This window comes from Strix aluco, chromosome 1, assembly GCF_031877795.1.
Source record: "Strix aluco isolate bStrAlu1 chromosome 1, bStrAlu1.hap1, whole genome shotgun sequence".
NCBI classification, from domain to species: Eukaryota; Metazoa; Chordata; class Aves; order Strigiformes; family Strigidae; genus Strix; species Strix aluco.
In genome coordinates, this window is record NC_133931.1 from 4,789,848 (window position 1) to 4,811,645 (window position 21,798).

General features: G+C 37.2%; 1 protein-coding gene across 3 annotated transcripts in view; it reads left to right on the forward strand.

Annotated features, from left to right (window-relative positions):
- Positions 1 to 21,798, forward strand: part of TRAPPC9 (trafficking protein particle complex subunit 9) — a 536,307-nt gene that overhangs the window by 180,256 nt on the left and 334,253 nt on the right. For all 3 annotated transcript variants that reach the window (XM_074833224.1, XM_074833277.1, XM_074833369.1), the window contains one exon: positions 14,434 to 14,576. In XM_074833224.1, coding sequence (XP_074689325.1) covers positions 14,434 to 14,576 — 143 coding nt within the window. The remainder of the gene's footprint in view (positions 1 to 14,433; positions 14,577 to 21,798) is intronic.

The following is a 21,798-nucleotide window of genomic DNA, read 5'->3' on the forward strand; positions in this document are numbered from 1 at the left end:
CAAATTCCACCCATGCGTCAGTTGTAAGGGAAAGAGTTATTGTTGGATGTATGTTTATATGAAGTAGTTTTTCCATACAAGCTGTTAAGAATTAGCACTCTACCCAGTTATCTTACGTTGCTTGTTTTTTCCCCATATTATTTCTGTAGAACTTAATGATGGTCAAGTGGAATTCACACAAGCAGGATGATTTTGGTTTAGGATTTAATTGAGTATGAGTAACAGTTTGAAATTTCATTATTATTTGTCTGTTTTAAACCTCTGAAGTTATGAGTCACTGTTTGGGAGTTTCCTGCTGCATATTTATGAAGTTCTCTGAGTGAGCTGACTCAGTCTGTTAAATAAGCATTTGTAATCCTTTTAAATGTGTGCTAACCACTTAGATTGGAAATCAAGTTAGCATCCCTAATAGAAGCAAAACAGTGATTTAAATATCAGGCACCAGTAACTTACATCTGTCTGTCTATCTGTCTGTTGATCTATAATATTTATATGTTTGTATTTATGTATAAAATGTGTATATACATATTTTGCAAAATCTTTTAAATTTAAGAATTTGTTTAGGTCAGTACACCACTAGGGATCCCTAGAGAGTGAAGTGGTCACATGAGAAAGTGGTTTTTGCTGAATTTTTATTTATGTGTAAACAGTTGTTGGAAGATGGGGGAATATGTTTAATGTTCTTGAGTGTCTCAGAGAAAAAAGGGAGGGATAAGAGACTGACAGTTTTCTATTCACACAGAAAGATTTTCTGTTCCATTTGTTAGAAAGTGGACAGTTCTGATTTATTAGCGTATGATGGTTTTACAACTTAGATTCTGGAATTAGATTTGTCATGTTTCCTTCAGGAAAAGATCTCTGAATCCACTCATTAATTCTCTTGTTAATGATGTGTTACTGGACCTAATGATAATCTCCAGTTACTTTTGAGGATGTATTTTGTTGGAGGAGGAAGCCCCAAAAGTAACAACATACATTAAGCCTTTTTTTAAATGTTATTTCTGTATGATGTTCTGTAAACTTTAGAGCATAATTGATCTATGTGAAGAATATAGATGTGTAAGTAGTCACAGCTCAAAACCAATAATGGTCTGAGTATTGTCTGAATTGTGAGATCATGCTTAGAAACCAGATTTAAAGTGTATTCTCAGTCTTCAGGAATCTGTGGTGCAGGTGGGACTTAGAGCAGGCAATGGTGCCAGAGCTCGCTGGCATGGACCATGTTTACCTGGCTGAATTACGGCAAAATGGGATCAGTGAAGAGAGGAAATGAATTTTAGTGTCATCTCTAGTTCTGATTCATATCTGCAATTATCATCTTGTGTTTACTGAAGAGCTCAGTCCAAATTCCCTATATTGAGGAAAAACATTTGAGGAAATCACACGTACTGAGTTTATTAAGAGAACTGTATGTTTTAATAATGTGATTGAATGCTTGGTTGCTTGGCATATTAGCTTTCAGATAGCACGCCCAGTGAAAGAAAGAAGATACATTAGAATGGAAAGCATCACTGTTCTGCAACTCTAGGACCTGATTTCTAGTGAAATTATAGGACAAATTTAATTTCTGAAGCATTAATCCCTGAAAACTAATTTCACTGTTTTTTTTATTCTGTTAGTTTTTATCATCGTATTAAGGAGTAGGAATTTGCAATATTCATTCCACATAAAACTCATTAAATCAGTGATATTTTTAGCTCAATAACTTTACTGATGTTGAAAATGATTGTGCTACTAGAGCCTCTATTTCCAACCCAAGTAGCAGCTGAAAAATCTGAAGTACTCAGTCTTCCATATTTATATGTTAATGGCTATGCTGAATAAACAGATCTATTGATTTAAGTTTTTCAAGCATTCCTGTTTTAAAACCTCTTTCTTCACTTGCTCCTACTTTTGAACAATCACTTAATTGGGCTTATCCCTCCTCATCACAAGAATTCCTGAAAAAAAAGAGAATTGTTTAACACAAGAATACCAAAAAGCTCTCATGGAAAAATCTGATCACTCAGTTTCAAGGATCTTTTATGTTTTATAGTAGATTTTTTTCTGATTTGCTGGTGGATTATTTCTTTCTAAGGTACTTCAGCTGTTGCAGAGGAGGATTTGTTTTATCTTTTGAGATTGTGGGTATAATTTTTGTTTAGAGAACAGTACAGAAATACCATGAATAAAAAGTATATGAGTAGTGGATGGAACTGGCTTCTTCGGGATAGAATTTTGAACAGTAAATGGATTTGAGATCCTCGGGAAACCCTTTGCACTTTTTGTGTGCCTTTTGTATGGGATGGATTTGTGTGCTGTAAAATAGAAACTCTAAATTTTGCTTACTTGGGTAATGGTGATGGTCTTGGACCTGTGTCAGACCATATGCCCGTAGGGGAATGCATGCAACTGTTCATTCTTTGTCTGGGGTATAATCTTCATATTATCTGGTGTTATAAAAGTTTATAAACTTCGAAAAGTTAATTGTTCAATTGCCATTGGGGAAGCAGAGTAACTAATACAATTACTTTACACTTATGTTTGGTAAATATATTAAAACCAGAAATGTAACAGCAGAGTTAATAATAGTAAGGTATTTCTGTTGGGATACTTGAATATTTTTTTATGAAGGGCAGTCACAGTAAGAAAATCTGCCAGAATTCTTTGAAGCATATCTTGAGCTTGTGAACAAAGGGAAAATCATTGATACTGCTTACTTGATTCCTAAAACGCTCCCAGAAAGACTCACAAAAGGCTGCTTGAGAGAAACAAATATGCTGTGAGATAAAAGTGGAGGTCTCATCATGAGTCAGGAGCTGGTTAAAGGCAGGAAAAATGGCCTGTTTAGTCACTGCAAGGTGGTCTCCAGCCTAATTCGTAGGGATTTGTGTTGTGCCTGAGCAAGCTCTTAAAGCATCTGGATATTAAAGTGATTAGGATTGTATCAAAGTTTATTAAGGGTAGCATATATGAAAACCACTTTTTAAGAGTTATCTTGTGATAGTGGGTTGTTAAGATTTGAGATGAAGATCAACATTGATCCACATGTGCATTGTAAAGTAATGCCCATGAAGAAAATGCAGTCTTAAAACCAAATACACAGCAATGGGCTCTGAATTAACCGTTGCAGTTAAGGATAGAGATCTTGGAGGTACGAGACATTCTACGAAGATGTTAGTTTAATTTGTAGTAGCAATACAAAAGGCAAACAGAATATTAGGAATAACAGAAAGTAAAGGAATAGAGAGCAAAACAAAAAATTTCTTCTGTGTTTACCCCACTTTGTGTGCAGTCATACCTTTTTCTCACAAAGGACAGGGTAGAAGGGAACAGAGGAGTGATGGGCTAGTGTTGAGAAAGTGTGAAACAGTGTAGAGTGTTTGTCATGAAAAAATGAAACTCAGTAACTTCACTGTGTTACCCAGAGACTTCAGGCTGTTGCATATGAGCCTATCCAGGCTTGGTGGTGTTGCTTTGATTCTCTTCCTGGGTAGGAGGATTGGAGAAGAAAACTTGCACTCACACTTGCAAACTTCAGCAGTGTCACACAACTTTCTGAAATTCTCATTTACTTAACTCAAAATATATACTGAAAGATAATACTTGGTTGCTGAGTCTGCAGTAGCAAGATGTGGCAGAGGGCAATTAAAAAAAGCAGTGTGCTCACTCTCGCAAATGTGAGAGACAACCTGCTTGTGGATGAGTAGCAACATTGATCAGATTTGTCATTCTTAACTGGGGAGTTGCTTGGGCAGCACTTGTTTCTATTCTTTTGCTGATGTTCTTTCTGGGGTTGTGACTGTTTTTAGACTATCTTGTTATTTATGATTTCATAGCATGTGGGGGGTTTATGCTGGATACATGTACTTTGCACTGTTACGCCCAAGAGTTTGTTTTATCCACCTCTCATGGATGTGTTCTTTCAGTGAAAAGATACCTGCCAGCGTCTTGGGCCTTTGCTTTTGGGGACCCTGCTACAGGGTGTAATGAACAGGTTTCAGTGAGGAAATACGTGCAGTGATGCTTCTTCAACAGCAAGCAACGTGTTACATAGCCATTGTTGGGAGAACCAGACTGAGTTGTTGGTGTCCACATAGAGAAGTTTCCCTTTTGAAGGGTGTATGTGTGTGTGTGATTTGTTCATCAACATCTATCCCCGCATTTACTCTCTTTTTGTACCTTTCTACTTGAGAATCAGGGCAGGATTTCAGAACCAGAGAAGTTACTCAGGAACATGTGTGATCACTTGCTCCTCCATTCCTTCAAGTCCTCTGAGAACAGAAAGCAGGGCTGAATAATTTCCTAGCCCACGTTTTTCTAAGAGGTTCTGCAGTTTAGAGTCAGTAGACAGAAAACTCTCGATGGTAATGTTCCACATACAAGTTACTTGTATTTAAATTATTTTTAATGTCTTATCTGTATCTCAGCCAAGAATGAGATTTTGTCATAGCTGCAGTCAGCAGTGCTCATATCTAAGTTGAAGCAGGTAAAACCTTTGAGGCAGTTAAGAACATGTATCAGCCATTTGGGCATTCATCTGCAGTAGTACTGCCCTGGAGGCCTGGATGCAATTTGCCTTTAATTAAAGAAAGCAGAATTCTGTGATTAATATTACAAGAAGAATTATGTATTGTATTTCCTGAATATTTCCAGAGGGGAATTGAACTCCAGGAGACAATACTGTCCAGAGGAATAATGCTGTATACTCCTCTTTCTCCTGTCTTTTGGAAGTAACAATTTGTGTTCTAGCTAAAAAATTCACACGGAATAACTTGTGAATGTGTGACTGCAGTAGGCAATTAGAAAGTGCATGGTCTGATGTGAGATAAATACTCTTTGGTAAAGGATTGCTGTGTATTGTATTTTATCTGTTGATCTGTATATTTGTTTGTTGGAATGACCTTTGATTCACCCTATTCGTTAATGCGGAATGACTATAGCATGCCTGCCTTTAAACTTAATATTATTCTGCTCACATCTCCATTCTCATTATAAACACGGCTATTTTTAGCTAGCACAGATTCAGAATATGCCTTGTAAGCTTAAGGGGGATTTATTGAGCTCCTGTGTATATTCACTAGAGATTCCGTGTTGAAGCTTACTGATTTAGGACTGGGGAGGGGTAAAATGTACTATTTAATTCCCAGCATATGCCTGCAGGAGCTATATTTAGCTTCAGCTACTTGTCATCGCCATTGTGCTATTTTTACAAAGGGATGCAGCAGTTTCATTGTTCAGGGGCTTAACTAGACATAAATGTAGATGGACGGGCTAGATAAACATCGGTGTACTGCAAAAATTGCTACTGAAAGTCAGTGTGTATGCTGTAGGTGTACTTGAGTAAAACTGCACTAGAGCATGAACACAACAGGCACCTTGTTCAATAGACTGGTTGTGTAAATTCACCTGATTAACACATGTGCTAAAAATTATGTTTAATTTTGCTTTAGACTGATGAAGTTGTTTAACAGGAATAACGATGTGGGCTTTGTTTGTATTTGTACATAAAAAGGTCTGATTTACTGCAGTGGCACAATATATTTCATTGCTTAACCAGTTGTTAAGAATTTTATCATAGCTTTTGTAGTTGCCATATATATTTTTAATGGAATACAGAGGAGAAAAATTAGTATGGAGATCGCTTGCCGCAGTTCAGTCCTAGAGGATGATTACATATGCACTACAAGATGATTACATATGCATATCCTTTTTATAATGCATGTATCAGGGTTCTTGCTATCACTTACTATACTACTTGGTGCTTTAAGGAACAATATCTACTGGGAGAGTCTCCTTTTCCTAGTTGGGGAAAATTAGGAATTCTACCTCAATCAATTAAGTATCCCAGTAGATTTAGATTTGCGTCATAGTTTGCATTCAGAGAAATGTATAGGTACCTTCTGTCCTTTCTTGGCTGTTTAATTTCTCCCTAAAAGTACACACTTTATTTTTTAGCTAAAAAAAGAAAAAAAAAGATATATAGATAGATATAGATATATATATATATATATATATAGAAATGCAGGAAACCTAAACTATATTTTCACAGAATCATAGAATGATTTGGGTTGGAAGGGACCTTAAAGACCATCTAGTCCCAACCCCCCTGCCATGGGCAGGGACACCTTCCACTAGACCAGGTTGCTCAAAGCCCCGTCCAACCTGGCCTTGAACACTGCCAGGGAGGGGGCAGCCACAGCTTCTCTGGGCAACCTGTGCCAGGGCCTCACCACCCTCACAGCAAATAATGTCTTCCTTATATCTAATCTAAATCTACCCTCTTTCAGTTTAAAACTGTTACCCTTCCTCCTATCCCTACACTTATGATAGAGAGTCCCTCCCCATCTTTCCTGTAGCCCCTTTAAGTCCTGGGAGGCTGCTCTAAGGTCTCCCTGGAGCCTTTTCTTCTCCAGCTGAACACCCCCAACTCTCTCAGCCTGTCCTCACAGGGGAGGTGCTCCAGCCCCCTGAGCATCTTTGTGGCCTCCTCTGGACCCACCTGAGCAGGTCCATGTCCTTCTGATGTTGGTGCCCCCAGAGCTGGACACAGCACTGCAGGGGGTGTCTCACGAGAGCAGAGCAGAGGGGGAGAATCCCCTCCCTCGGCCTGCTGGCCACACTTTGCTCGATGCAGCCCAGGATACAGTTGGCTTTCTGGACTGCGAGTGCACGTTGCTGGCTCATAGTTTTCCATTCATTGATATCCCCAAGTCATTCTCCACAGGGCTGTTCTCAATCCACTCATTGCCCAGCCTGTATTTGTGCTTGGGATTTCCTGAGATTGATTTTGTGTATCAGAAAATCAGACAGGTTAGCTGCATGTGAAAATACTAATATTCTCCAGTGAGAGAGAGAGCAATGAATAGATCTCTTTCTGCAAAGTTGCATGTTATCACTGTACACTCATTCCATCAATTATTTTCATTTAAAAATTCAATTTATTATATAATGTACTTTTCATGATCCATGATGTGGTTCGTATTTCTTATATGGTTGTTCATGTATTCCACTTCTGATCTTCATTTCTTATTGTGGACCTTTCTTGGGCTGTCTAAGATTTGTGTCAGATACTAAAGACATCAGGGAGGACTAATTTATTTTCCATTTTGAAATAATACTCAGCTTGAAATAAACCTTGTGAGGTAAAGGCTTGGTGCTCCTGTTATCACAAATGATGTACTCCACTTCTCCTCCCAAATGTCCTTTCAATACCACTATTTCAAGTCAAGGAAGTTCTAAGTATTTGAGGAAATGATGGGAATTCCTGCATGGAAGAAGCTTTGAAGATGTCAGGATCCAAGTCCCTGAGGTCTTAGTTTTGCAGTAAGAGACTGGTCCAAAGAGTCATCATAGAATGGTTTGGTTTGGAAAGGACCTTAAAGACCATCTAGTTCCAACCCCCCTGCCATGGGAGGGATACCTTCCACTCCACAGAATCATTTAAGTTGGAAAAGACCTTGAAGATCATCTAGTCCAACCATTAACCTCACACTGACTGTTCTCAACTCCATCAGATCCCTCAGTGCTGTGTCAACGTGACTCTTAAGCCCCTCCAGGGGTGGGGACTCCACCACCTCCCTGGGCAGCCCATTCCAATGCCCAACAACCCCTTCTGCAAAGAAATACTTCCTAAGAGCCAGTCTAACCCTGCACTGGCACAGCTTGAGGCCATTCCCTCTTGTCCTATCGCTTATTACTTGGTTAAAGAGACTCATCCCCAGCTCTCTGCACCCTCCTTTCAGGTAGTTGCAGAGGGCCATGAGGTCTCCCCTCAGCTTCCTCTTCTCCAGACTAAACCCCCCCAGTTCCCTCAGCCGCTCCCCATCACACCTGTGCTCCAGACCTGTCCAACCTGGCCTTGAACACTTCCAGGGAGGGGGCAGCCACAATGCTGAGAAACATGTGTGTATCAGAAAGTATAAAATATGTCATGAGAGCATTCGGTTTTAGTAATGCTGTTCTTTGCTTAACTCTCATCAACAGGGAGTAATAAAAATTCAATGCTACTGACATTTAGCTGGAGTTTTTTTTCTATTAGATTGGAGATTTTTGTCCTCCCAAGGAGAATTATAGAGTCTCTAACTAGTCAGCAGTTTCTCTGCTTTTCCTCTTTAGTGGTGTGGGGGTGTGTGTTTTTTTTTCTTTTATCCTCCTGAGAACAAGTGGGCAGGAGGATATTCAGCTTATGTACATAAGGGCACCTGTTGCTTTTCCCGACACTGCTGTTAAGCCTCATTTTTTTTTATACAGACTTTATCCTTCAAGCCTGATTTTTATACAGACTTTATCCTTTGTCAGGTTACCCTGTAGAATCATGGACTGTAGGCTCACTGGTGGGAGAAAGAAGTGAAAAATCACAAATATTTGTCTTGTGGTAGACTCTGTAAATTAAGACTCAAGAAAGTGCTAATCTGAATTAATTTTGATAGCCAAATGAATACATAGGCAGAGATGTGTGCATTTCTAAATGCCAGGACAGAATTTTTTCATGAGATCAACTCTAAACATAGTTTTTGCATTCACAAATCAGTCCAAGGACTAGAAGCTTGATGTATTTGAGTCTTATCTTCCTTGGCTTCAGCTATGCAGGGATCTCCATTTCCCTCCCAGTGCTCACATTCTGGTCTTCCCCTGAAAAAAGGTTCAGCTGTGTTCAGTTCATACATTTCTGTATGAACCGTGTTGCTGGAGCAGCATATCCCATGTTCTTGGATTCAAAAGCTTGCAGTCTCCAAGACTGGACCTTTTTGGGTTTAGTCCAGTAATGCTTAGGCCAGGTAATTCTGATAGTAAAGATGGGAAATTGAGTTGTGGAGCCACATATAGAAGGAAGGATAGAACATTTGCTCTGACTAGGTGAAAAAAACCTACCTCGCTCCCTGATAACTGTGTGCTGTGCAGATGGGGATAAACCCCATGGCTTCTCAGCATGAATGAAGGTGAGCCAGTGGGTCTGGCCTGAGGCAGCAAGGAGCAGAAGAGGGCTTGAATGCACCTTTTGGAACTGTGGTCTGCAGCCTGAAACATCATGGAGGCCCTGTGGGGCTGTGCGAGCACCACAGCCCTGAGGAGAGCTCGGCCTCCTGTCCCAGAAGCAGCGAGGAAGCTGTGGAAGGGCAGAGGCTTGGAGATGCCACCAGCTCAGCGTCACTGCCCCCACGGAGTGGGTGAGGCTGTGGGACACTGTCTGTGTCATCAGTGCTGGCACTCAGAGCACGCTTGCAGCTGGCCATCTCTGTGCTGTTGTTACCAGCGTATTTATTGCCAGGGTTACCTGCTGCTGTTGAAAAGAGTGTGGTTAATTTGAGAAACTCACTTTCTCTTTGTTACTGCCGGATAATTTAATTAGTTGCAGTTAGGCAGCTGAAATTCCTGATCAGTGATTTATTTACACAGTCCTCAAAGCTCTTAAAAGAATTTAAGCATGGCACCCAGAAAGAAATTGAGAGATTAATTTTGTAGAGTGATTCTCTGGTGCCTTCTGCGAGATGGACCGGATGATCTAGTACATTTTTTTTTCTCTTTATTACTGATGAATATCACTGATTGCCCATCAGAGTTGAATATGGAAGTGGAATGGTCAGAGAAGGAGACGAAAAAAGGAGGGAGGCAGAATTTAACAAAATTGGGGTTTATAGTCTGCTTAAGGAAAAACAAACCACCCAAACAAACCAGAAAAAAAAGGCATCCAATGAGAAAAGGGGCTAAAAGTCAGAAAGAATGGCTAAACACTCATGAATGCATGGAGCATGTCCTGCTAATGCTAATTTGCATGAGAAGCAGATCAGGAGCATAATGGAATTTGGTAAGAAAACAGGTTTACTGTTAGACAAGTAATTTTTTTTTTAAAGGAAGGCGTATTTGGAGATTACATACCTAGAATAAGTTCTTTTTCAAATTTCCAGCTCTAATCCCATGGGAAATAATACTTATTAGTAAGAATTGTTTTCTTTAAGCAGTTCAGAAACTAAAATGGAAAGATTTTAGTCTGATTTTATGTATATTTTTAGTCTGGTCATGCTGCTGCTTTGCTGCTTTTTTTTTTTTTTTTTTTAAAAATGTTATATCTTAATGGAGAGCCTGCAATGGTACATTCTGGTATTTCTTCACAGTTATTGCAGTCAGTATCTGCAGAGTCTCAGGAGCAAACTGCCTGTAGCTAAGTACTGGCATTTCATCTTGTATTAAATGTTGAGATCTACTTAGTGTCATTTTTACTATATTAAGGAAATTTAAAAAAGGCTTGAAAGTGCAGTGTATGTGAGCCTTTCTTACAAAGTATGATTTGTTAAATTAATTATGGAAAACACTGATAATCAACATTTCAAAAATTGATGTTCCAGTTTGGAAAAACTTTGAGGACAACATCTTGCTTTGCTACCTGAAACACAAAATGCAGTATGTGTGGTGATGTGATACTGTAAGAAGAAATACTATAAAACAGAATCTTCTGGTTCTTCCAGTAGCAAGATATGCACAGGGATAAAGTCAGAGTTATTGCTATTGCTAGTAAAATTGCTTAAGGAATAAAGAAACAAAGAATAAAGAAACAAATCTGCTAAGCAAGATAGATGATGTAAGAATTAAACCCAGGAGCTCCTGGTCTGAACCGTTTCTGACTTTGTAAAGTTTACAAACAAAGATGCATAAAAGTATTTTTCAGCAGTCAGGACGAAAGCATATGAATGTTTTATTGGTTGTTTACTCATTAATAATATATCACTATGAATTTGAGTTTCCTGACTACTAATTCACCTGCTGTGTATATCATTCTCATTGTTGGCAGTTTCTTTGTTGATTACATCTAATGTTGCTGTTCAGTAATTATTCCTGTTTTTTAAAAGAAATAGACTCTTCTAATGATTTTCATATCTTGAAGGATTTTTTTTTCTTAAAAAGCCAGTCTAATTATTAGAGTTGCTAATATTAAATTAGGCTAATATTTTGTGTTCTTCTATGGAATGTTTATTTTCCTTTACATACAGCATATAATGGTTACACCTCTGCAGGTGGATTCTTACATCCTTTAGTTATAGTTACCTTAACATACTTGTGGTCTAAGCCAATTTTTTGAGCTAAAATAATCTTCTTTACTACATATAACTTTGAACAATTTTTGGGATAAAGCTTCTTGACTCTGGTAGTCAGGCAACCCCCTTACTTGAGAACAAGCATACAGAAAGGATTGAGCACCATATTTAACTTCCCAGCACAAGAAATCCCCGTCATCACTGCTCTTTCCCCCTTCATGTATATGTTTCTTGTTTCTTTCATTAGCTGTTTTGGGGAGTTTTGTTCTCAAGCAGTAATGTTCTAGCTTCTGGGTAAGTACCAATATACTGTAGAATTATATGGAAATTCTCTTTAGATTTTACTCTCTGCTTCTGGGTAGGAAGTACTATAGTAGTAGTTCAATAGAAATAATTGATCTGAGTTGTAGATTATAACTGTTTGAACGGGCAATTAAAAATCAGTATATGAAAGGTACTGCTGTTCAGACTGTTATTAGTGAGGGATTGGCAGAAGAGTACCAACTGTTGTCATTCAGTTAGGAAATTTTAATGCCAAAAGTTTTGCTTTTCGTTAATGACATACTGTTATTCAAGGAGCCGTTCTTTTCTAATTTTGCTTTTAGTTCTGTTTTACCAGTGAATATGGGAAGGATGTTCATGAGCAGATTGGAGAGAATGTTTTGTTTTTTTTTTTTTTAAATAAACCTGGGACCTGCTCTATGCAGAAAATATGTTTGAGGACAAAATGCATGAGAGAAACCAAAATGGTAATTTTTTGATTTATCTGTAAAATATTTCTTGTCAATATAGTAGGTGGTATTAATATCTGGTGGCGTTGCTTAAGAATCTTGTTATGTGGAACTTAGACTCAGCAACACTTCCATTTCCTTTACTTCATCAATAGAAGGAAAGGCCAATGAAATAGTAAAAGATTTATCAAGCTGAAGTCATCATATAGGTTAAACAATTTATCCATATTTTTACGATTTACTTCCAGAATGCAACTCTGCTTAAACACAAGAATTGTTTCCCCCCCATCCCCATCCATAGATATTCTGAATTCCAGATGTGTTCACTTAACAATAGGCTGCTTCTCCTGGCTGCCTGCCCTGAGAGGCCAGTGTACTCCATCCTTCCTTCCTTTTCTTTTTTAAGGATCATCTGCAGGCAAAATTATGTTTGTAGTGACACCCTGCCATTTCTTCTTTGGTCTGCAGTGATGCAGTTTGCAGAAATCTAATAAATTCTATTGGTATTTGTAGAGATGAATAGAATCTGCAGCTCAGTCTTTTATTTATGTAGGTTTGACAAGGCCACTGGAGTAAGTATACAACATTATTTAAATGGGGGGCTGTAGCATTTGGACTGTTCTTCTCTGCAGGTGCTGTGGGAGAGAGTGGTAAATTGTTTTAAATTGGAGCTGTATAAATTTATGAAACTGTAGTTTCGGTTTTTTTTCTATCCTAGAGATAGAAAATAGATCTTTCATATTGTATGTGGAGTCCTTTCCACGGTACGTGTGTGTGTACAGGGGTTTAAAGGAGATTGAATTTGGGTTATTTTTACATTCTGATCATAGTATATGAATCCGAAGCAATAAAACTTTCTCTGATGACCTGAAGGCTCCTGAAAAATTTATTTCCTTCAGTCATGCTCCCCTGCTACACACACATCTACAATCTTGATGTAAAGTCTACCTGATGCTTTATCTTTGTGCGTGTGTGTACATTCCTAGGAACCCTGCAGATTATCATGGCCTGAGAAAGAATATAGGTTTGGGTGTTCTGTGGTTCTCAAGAGATACTAAAAATCTCTTGTGTCCTCACTGTGGTTCTCAAGAGATACTAAAAATCTCTTGTGTCCTCACTATTATATGTCCTCAGTTAGATCTTACATTTTGTGTGAGAAGAGATGTCCTTCTGTGTCTAGATTAATAGAAGACAGTTAGGTTTTGTTTTTCTTGTTCTCTAGCATGGAGTGTGAGACACACACAGGGTCACGAACAAGTTTTCTTTGACAAATTCCTCACTACAACAGGGACCAAGATTGTGATGATGCTCTTAAACTCTCCTGCTCATCAATGGCACATAATGGTTGTAGTTTTTAGCCTCTTTTCTGGAGGTTTTTCATTTGGTATAGGATGTTACAAAGGGGTTTGCATCTGAAATGATAATGTTCTGTGACCTTTCAAACTAACATTTATTACATGTTCACCTGTAATTATATGGGACTGGGCTTAATAAAGCAGCTTTGTGCCATGGTCCTGTGTGGAATGAACCATGGTTCCATACCACAGTAGCTTTCCCAAGCAGGATACTGTGAGTATTACAGCAATAATAGGAATGTACATAGCTAGAGTTTTCACAGATTTCCTAATTGAAATTGAAGTCCATTCTCACATTATGATGTAAAGAATGTCAGATCCTTGTACTTAGAGAGTCTGGCTCTGATTTTTATTAAATGGTCCAGCTGGTTAATTAGAAAGAAGTATGTTTTGAATGGGTTTGTGCTTTTTTATTTTTGTATTTAATATTGATTAGTTCTCCTGACATAACATAAACTTGAGTTCATTAACTACAAATTAGGAATTGACATAAATAGAGTAGATGGGTATGTCCAGAGTGCCCAGTGAAGGTTTTTATTTGTATTATAAGGTGACTCTCATGAATTTTAATGAAACTAAATTAAGAATTGGAATTAGCCACTTTACTTAAAAACAAGCTGCAAATAGGCAAAACTTTTAAGTGTACACGTGCAGCAAAATATTGAACTCTTGATTTTGGTATTTAAATCACTGATTGTGGTTATTTTAAAAAATTGATTGTATCCATGTTTCTGCTCCTTTAGCCAGACTTAGAAATAGAATGGTAACAAATATAAATGTTTTTTTTGTATTTAGAAAATCCCTAGATTTTTCCTTAGAGCTGTTAGTTAATGGAGATGACCGTATGTTTACAGGGACTTGTTGAGAGACCAGATGCTTTTAGATTTGTATAATCTTTATCTGTCCACACTCAAAAACTTTTAAGGTTTTCCATTTGCTTATGAAGGTAATGATGTGGTGAATATTTTTCAAGAGTATAAAAGAGCATATAATTTAATAAACCCTAAACTCTTCTAAGCAAAAATAAACTCTTCATTCTTCTATGTTAAATGTGGTATGGAGAGGAATTATGTAAAGGGAAGTCCAGCTGACTTTGTTCCGTACTCTAGTTTTTGAAAGAATCAGGGAAAAAAAGCGCAACTGTTTACCTAAGATGCAGTTATTTGTTAAATTGCCTTTTTTCATGAGATAATAGAAGGGATGGGTTAGGAAAACAAATTCTTGAGGGCAAAGAAACTTTGTTGGTAAATCACTTCTATGGTCTAATTTAATTGAACCTGTGAAATGCACAGTAATGAAACATAGCTAATAAGTAATTTACTTTTATTTCTCTAGACACTGGAAGCCATTTTGAATTTTAAGTACTCTGGTGGACCAGGACATGTTGAAGGATATTACCGGAACCTTTCGCTAGGCCTTCACATAGAAGTAGAGCCATCTGTTTTCTTTACACGTGTCAGTACCCTTCCAGCAACAAGGTAAGCCTTGTTTTGACTCTTGTATATTTGACTTAATGTCTCTGTTGTATTATTGTCAGACAGTGGAATAGGCTGCCCAGGGAGGGGGTGGAGTCACCGTCCCTGGGTGTGTTTAAGGGTCGTTTAGATGAGATGTTGGGGGATATGGTGTAGGGGAGAACTTTGTAGAGTCAGGCTGATGGTTGGACTCAATGATCCCAAGGGTCTTTTCCAACCTGAATGATTCTGTGATTCTGTGATTGTTATACTGGCTATAACTTAAAGACCATGCTGGAAAATTTCAATATCATCAGCAACATGTAGGTGAAGAATTATATGAACAAATTTTCAAAATTCTTCATTTAGGAGTTTAGCCTCCTTCAACTGCAGACTATGATTAAAGCAGTCCTTGTGCATTGGACAGTTTCTGAGATTCAAGAATTTTTTCATGATGGTTTATTTTACGAGGGACAGGATATCTCCTCTTCATTGTAAAATTTGAGGACTTCTTTCTGTATTTCTTTGTTGTTGTGGTGTGTTCTGCATTACATTGTTTTGTGTTTGTCTAACGGAATCTCACCCAAATTGCATGTGTAAACGATTATCTTTGGATGTGAGGAATAAATTGTAATCATTCTCTCCTGAGGTGCTTGCTTTCTCTTGTAAGCCACAGATTAGTTTCACATATTGTAGTGAGTTTTAAAAATCATGGCAACACATCATGGTGGTCAAATGTCATAATCACAAAAATTTGATTGCATAAAATTCATCAGCCACTCAGTGAAATCAGTATTAATAATTTTTTTTTGCTAAAATTGTCTTTATTTGCTGCTAAATACATAGTTCCTAATCTGTGTGTTTTTATTAATTTCACATTGCTTTACGTACTGCTTAAACAAAGCAGCTTTTGCAAAAGTGAATTCTGTAAGTTAATGCTTTTACCGATCCTTAATCAACAAGTTTTTGTTAATATATGCTGGTATTTAGTTAAATACTCTGCAATCTTTAAATATTTGGGATGTATTCAAACTCTGGCAGTTCCAGAGGTGGCCTTTGAATAGCTTTCATTCAGAAGATGAATAAATGAGCTTGGGTTTGTTGGGAAGAAAGAAGACTGAGAATGGACTTTGTTTCAGTGTGTAAGTACATCTGAGGTATAAATACAAAGGAAGAGGAAATACTCTTTTAGGTGAATGATGAAGTTAGTGCAAGAAAAAATTATTACAAATTGGTCATGAATATGCTTTTATTAAAAAAACCCTTGTAATAATCAGCTACCAGCTATCAAGTAGCAGAATTATTGAAAAGAAAGCTAGTGTGCATAGTGGGAGTGAGCATTTTGTTTGGTTTAAATTCTGAAATTATTTCAGTGCAATTATGTAATACTATTACTAATAATAGTTGAGAGTGAACTTAATTGATCCAAGAGTTTCCTACTAGTCTTAGGACCTTTTTCATGTCAGTCTTTAGAAATAAAACCCATAGATAGGCAAGAGGGGGAATATACGTGTAGGAGATATTTGGAGCATATTTCATTTTGAAAGGAAAGAAATGAGTCACTGGTATTGTACCATTGCAAAAATGTCAAAGGAAGGATGGACAACATAGTTTGCAAAACATGAAGTGTTTCTTTTGTTCCTGTGAACAAAAGAAGTAAAGCCTCAAGAAAAGTTACCGTATCTACTTTGGGGCTTGAACTTGTGGAAACATAGACAAAAGTGGACAAGTTTGAGAAAGTCTAGAGCAAGAAGAGTGACAAAATGTGGCTTACGCTAAAGCATAAGTTTAAAGAAACTCTTGGTGTTGCTGAAGAAGAGTGACAGGGGACCTAGGTTTTGGTTACATAAATAGCACTGCCAAGACAATAGATATGTGTTTTTCACAGCAGGTAATACAGCAAATAATGACCTTTGCATATAACAAGGGAATTTCAGGTTAGGCAAAGATAACAAAACACTGAAATAGTTTTTTTTTAAAAATGTGACAAACAAGAATTTTTTTTTTTTTAGTAAGTAGATTGTGTCCAGCTCTTATAAGACAGACCTAAAACTGTATGGCTTTACTGGTAAGCAAGTTTGTCAAGCATTTTGCTGCTTGAAAGTGTAGCATAACAGGTATAATTTTATTCTTTTAGGAACTGCTCTACTAAGGTAAATCCAACGCTACTTGCAAAGTCAGAACACAGTATCCAGAACAGCTATTTGCAAAATTCCAGGAACCTTATAAATGATATTAAGAGTTTTATCCCTGCAATGGCACAGTCTTAGGCCTTTATAAGGTTTTCATGGTTCAGTAAGTGATCTCTCCTTATCAACCTGGAAGTAACACAACATCTACTTTAAATAGTTTTCAAGATGCATTATACAGGTTAAAATACTCAGTTTGCATTTATTATTTGCCTGCATAGTCATCTTCAGTGTCAAAAAAGTCCTTTGTACTCTATGTATGTATACTTTTAAACCAACAGCATGACTGCTCTTTAGTTCACTGCAATTACTTTCCTACAGTCACAGAGTAGCTTGGGTGTGAAGCTGCGAACCTTCCGTAAAAGCTTCAAGTACAACATGATGCTTTTATTTGAAACTCTCTTGTTGTTAAGCTGGCTTTTTGTGCTAGGTTTTGTGTTAAGACAAGGTTATCCTACCCCTGCCTTGTCAGTCTATTCTCAGGAATTTACTATGTATAGAAAGTATTTAATCCTGAAATCTTTAAAAATAGATTGAGGTGCTAATTCAAAGGTAGAGTTTCTGCATTGTTCAGCTGTGTACACTTTCACAAGTCTTATAGCAGCAGGTGCTATATATAGTGGCTCCAATTCAGCCAAGTGCTTCAGCTCATATCGTATGCATTTGCTTCATTCTTTGCCTGTTCATCATACCGATCAGCATTTAAGTCAGTAGAAACTTTAAGTGATTTACTGATTTGAGATGTAGTTAAAGATGTGACTGCTTTTAATTAGGGTGCCTAAAAGCTTTACTGAGTTGGGGAAAAATATTGCAATATTTACATTTCTTTCAGAAATGTTTTATTGCAAGACCTGTCAAAAGGCTATTCAAATAATATTTTTTTGTTACATTAGGTATATATTGTCTGCTAAGTCATGAATGCATTTTGGTTTTAAGTGCTTATTATCTCTTGTTGTTTGTTCCATAATGGTAGCTTTAGTGATCAGTAACACCATTCCTTTACTCTTGTGCTTCCCTGTGATTCTCCATCTGAAGGATAAGTCATGTGTCATTTAATATTACGTTTTAGAGTGAAAAATAGCAGAAATATGTCATCTTCCAATCTGCTAAGGATAACTATTTATCATTAAATGAAACAAAGTCTGTTTTTTGACTGTTGATCATCTCTGCCAATATCTGAGACTCAATGACAGCAAATTGTAAATCAAATTTTGTACTTTTACTTGCTCTGTTAAAATCTTGAATCCAATTTCCTTTTGATTTACAGCTGAGATTTCATTGCTTAAATTCTGTCTGAGGTGCCGAGCTATTTTTGTTTAGTCATTATGAGAAACTGTATGTTTTAATTTACCTTCTCAGCTGTCATTGAAAGCTATCATTGTTTTCATTTTCTGGATTAATTTTTTTCCCTTTCTTCTATGTTTTTGTTGGTTTTATTTTACATTTTACCTCAACAAAAGTAAGAATAGCTTACCAGCTGCTGGGCTTAAAAAGTCAAAGTAAAATAAAAACTTTGAACATTGATTCTTCCCTTAGGCCTTTACTGAAAAAAACAGGAAAAATGTTAATGAAATCACTCCCCCCCCCCCCCCCCCCCCCAATTGTAACATAAAGATTATGGTTTATGTTAAAGTCCTGCAAACTTAATTGGTATTTCTTTTATTTAGCTTCTTGAGCAGATATGAATGGGAAATATGACTGAAACAACTGGGAATTTTGGTTTGGTTTTTTGTTTTTCTAAATAGCCAAAACTATGTCTTCCACTCACGCACAGGTTTCTGCTTTTTAGGGAGAAGTTTCATTAACTGCATCTTCAGTATATCATAAAATGCATTTAATCCCAACAAGAGTTCCTTTTAACCTTTATCTGTGCTGGTCTGTAGAGGCATTGTGGTTGGTTTGATGCAGCCCTTAACATGCTGCAGTGCCTAATCTGTTGCCTAACTCTGACTCAGATATCACCTCTCCTGTTGCAAGAGATGATATTCTGTCAGTAAATGGCCGTAATCTGCTCTGAGGTTTTTCACTGAGTATATCAACCTATGCTTACTGGGCTGCCTGCATCTGAAAAGACTGGCAGAACAGCCTTGTGCTGAAAAATTGTTTGCTTCTGATCATGTTACCTGTAATCTTTGATTCTGCTTGTTTGTGCTTGGCTGGACATGATTGTCCCATAATGCATAATCAAGAACATAGGTGTTTAAAGCAGCCCAGATACAGGATACAAGAGACAATGAGTTAATGTTGAAGGTTTTCCTACTCTGTCTGTCCTACAGCTCACTGACCTGCAGATCACTGAAGTCTTAAAGGGCCTCAGGGATCTACTTGCTTGAGTATTTATTGACCATAAAATGCAGATAAATCTATGCAGTAAAATTGTATTTGGTGTCTTCTGTAATCAGGCATATCATGTTAATTGATTCCTTATCAGATCTTAGCCCCAAAACTACTGATGTGATTTCAGGCCACAAAACAGTTCAGTTACCAGCAGATTATAGACTGCCAGTGGAGATCTGATGGTAACGGTTCAGTGTAAGGGAAACATTCTGTTGACAGTTTCATGTGATGTACCCTTCATTTTGACATACCGTTAGCTCTGAGAAAGTCTGCCATTGAAGCTTGTGCTAGTTAGATTGTCTTGAACTATCTCCTTTATATGGGTTGATTCTCTCAAAGGCATTATCTGCCAGCTTTGGCGGGCACTGAGTGTCCTTTCCTATTGCCTTTATCAAAAAGCAGAGAGCATGAAAAAATGCCAGAAAAAATCCTGCTTCACTCCTCACATTTGGTAAGAATTCAAGTAAGGCGTGCTCTGCATGCTGTGAGGTGCCTGTTGGTCTCCTTGTGTCCCTTGCCATTATGCCATCAGTACAAAAATGTTTTAAATAAGAGCCATCTACAAAGGTCAGAAAATCTTGGTCTTGCTTATTACAAAGTTGGTGAGATGGTCTGAATTTGTAGATGAAGTCAATCCACAGTGTGACAGGGATGCTGACTTCACTTTTGGGCACAGTTCGGAAGCCAGATATGTAAGAATATTCTTACCTGTAAATTCTGCAAATTCAAGATGATGAACAAGGTAAATTGTTTAATTTTCCAACTTGGTTTCACTGAAGTGTTTGGAGACTGAAAAAGAACAATCTTGACTGTGTTGAGGGTTCTCAGGAAATCCTCAGTTTGGTGGGCAGAACTTTGGGTCTTAATGAAATCAGACATAATTTTCAGAATTTCCACTCCAGTTTCCGGGGTTGCCCACGTTTTCACTACAATAAACTGCAACACAGCCTCTTCAGCAGTCAGGTTCGGGTTAGAAATCCTGATCATTATATATTTACAAATTATACAAGAGAAAGAGTAAATAGCATGCTGCTTCTGTCGTGTTCCAACAAACACTCTTGTTATACAATAAAAAAGTTCTGTAATGTTTCCTGAAACACTTCTTGGTTTTATGTAGCTGAATTTTTAAATTAAATGTTCACATTTGCTACATTCAGAATGAGAATCAACTACGTACTGACAGGCAGCTCTTTCTCATTATTTCAGTGTTGAAATGTCATAGAGCTTTGAAGGGTTGAAAAAACCTCTTTTTGGTTGGATGCTTGAAGAGAAATCTGTTTAGTCGGAGGAAGGCTAAGATATGACCTGTTTAAAATGAGTAAGTGTTTCTACAAAGAGAAAATAATACTAAATTCACTGTTTTGTTAATGAAAAATAGTAATAATAAAAGCCAGTCAAAATGTAAACGAGGCAAATTCAACTACAAATAAAGCTCTCATTTTGATCAATTAGGTGGATAAACCATTAGAAAAGTCTGTCAAGCAGTGGACTTAATAACCATTTTTTAATGTTCTCAGAGCTGGATGTCTTTCTAGAATATATTCTTTATTTATACACACACCATTGAGCTCAATATAGATTCTATGGAATGGTACGTGGAAGGTTACATCCAATAGTTAAATCATCTTGCTAACCTTAAACTCTGCTAATGGTATAATGTTACAGTGGGTTCATGGAAGAGCAGCAAAAAGTAGCTTACAGACCGAGAGAATTGATTTTTGAGATCAAAATGTTAAATATGTACAGTTTGGCACATGAAGACATGAGAACATAAATCTGCAAATATTTATAGATGTGCTGGGAATATTTAGCATAATTGAAAAGGTTTACAACTGGGAGAAGTCAGATGAGGACGGTTCTTGGAATATGTGAAAAGACTTTTTAACAGTAAGATGGATAATCTGACAATCATCTAAAGTTAGTCTCAAAAGTTTCATTTTTAGAGAATTTAATAAAAATTAAACTGAATTAAAGAAACCCTACTGAAAACACAATAGCACCAACAGAGATGCTCTAGGTCATTGTTTTGCTATGTTGCTCTTTGTGTTTGTCAGTGGATTTTGGAGAATAGGGTTGTCATGCAGCACGCCATTACCTGTCGTCGTTGTCAATGCTCTTCACTTTCTGATGTCTCATTTTGAGTAGGGATGCCTGTTTAAAGAAAACAGAAAAGAAGCAAACAAAAATGTGGATGTGAAAACACTCCATGATTTCAGTTGATGGGGAAACTGGGCTGAGTCAGAATGTAGATAACTTGCCAAACCCCCCTGAGCGTTTCTTGTTTAAACTGACTTTCAAACTAAGCTAGAAACAGAACTGCAGTAAGATTATTCACTGAAGTGAGCCATCATTACAGCACTGCAGCTGCATCTGGTTTTTAATACTGTATTAAATGTTACAGAAAAATATCCTCTGCTGGTATTTTGGAGTGGATAGGAATAGTAATCACAATACCCCTGAAAGAAATTTCTAGATCACAGTGTAATTGTCTCTTGCCTTAAGTTCCCATGGCCCCAGTTTTGTGACTATTTTTGGAATCATGACTGGCATTGTAAGATTTTAAAAATACAGCATGATTCATCATGTCACTAACATTTGTTAGTGTTATATCCTGAATTCTGCAATAGAGGATAACAAGTTTATTTATACAAGGAATCTTCAAGACACTGTTGAATTAACTCAATTTTCAATAAAAAATTAAGAATTCTTACTTTTTATTG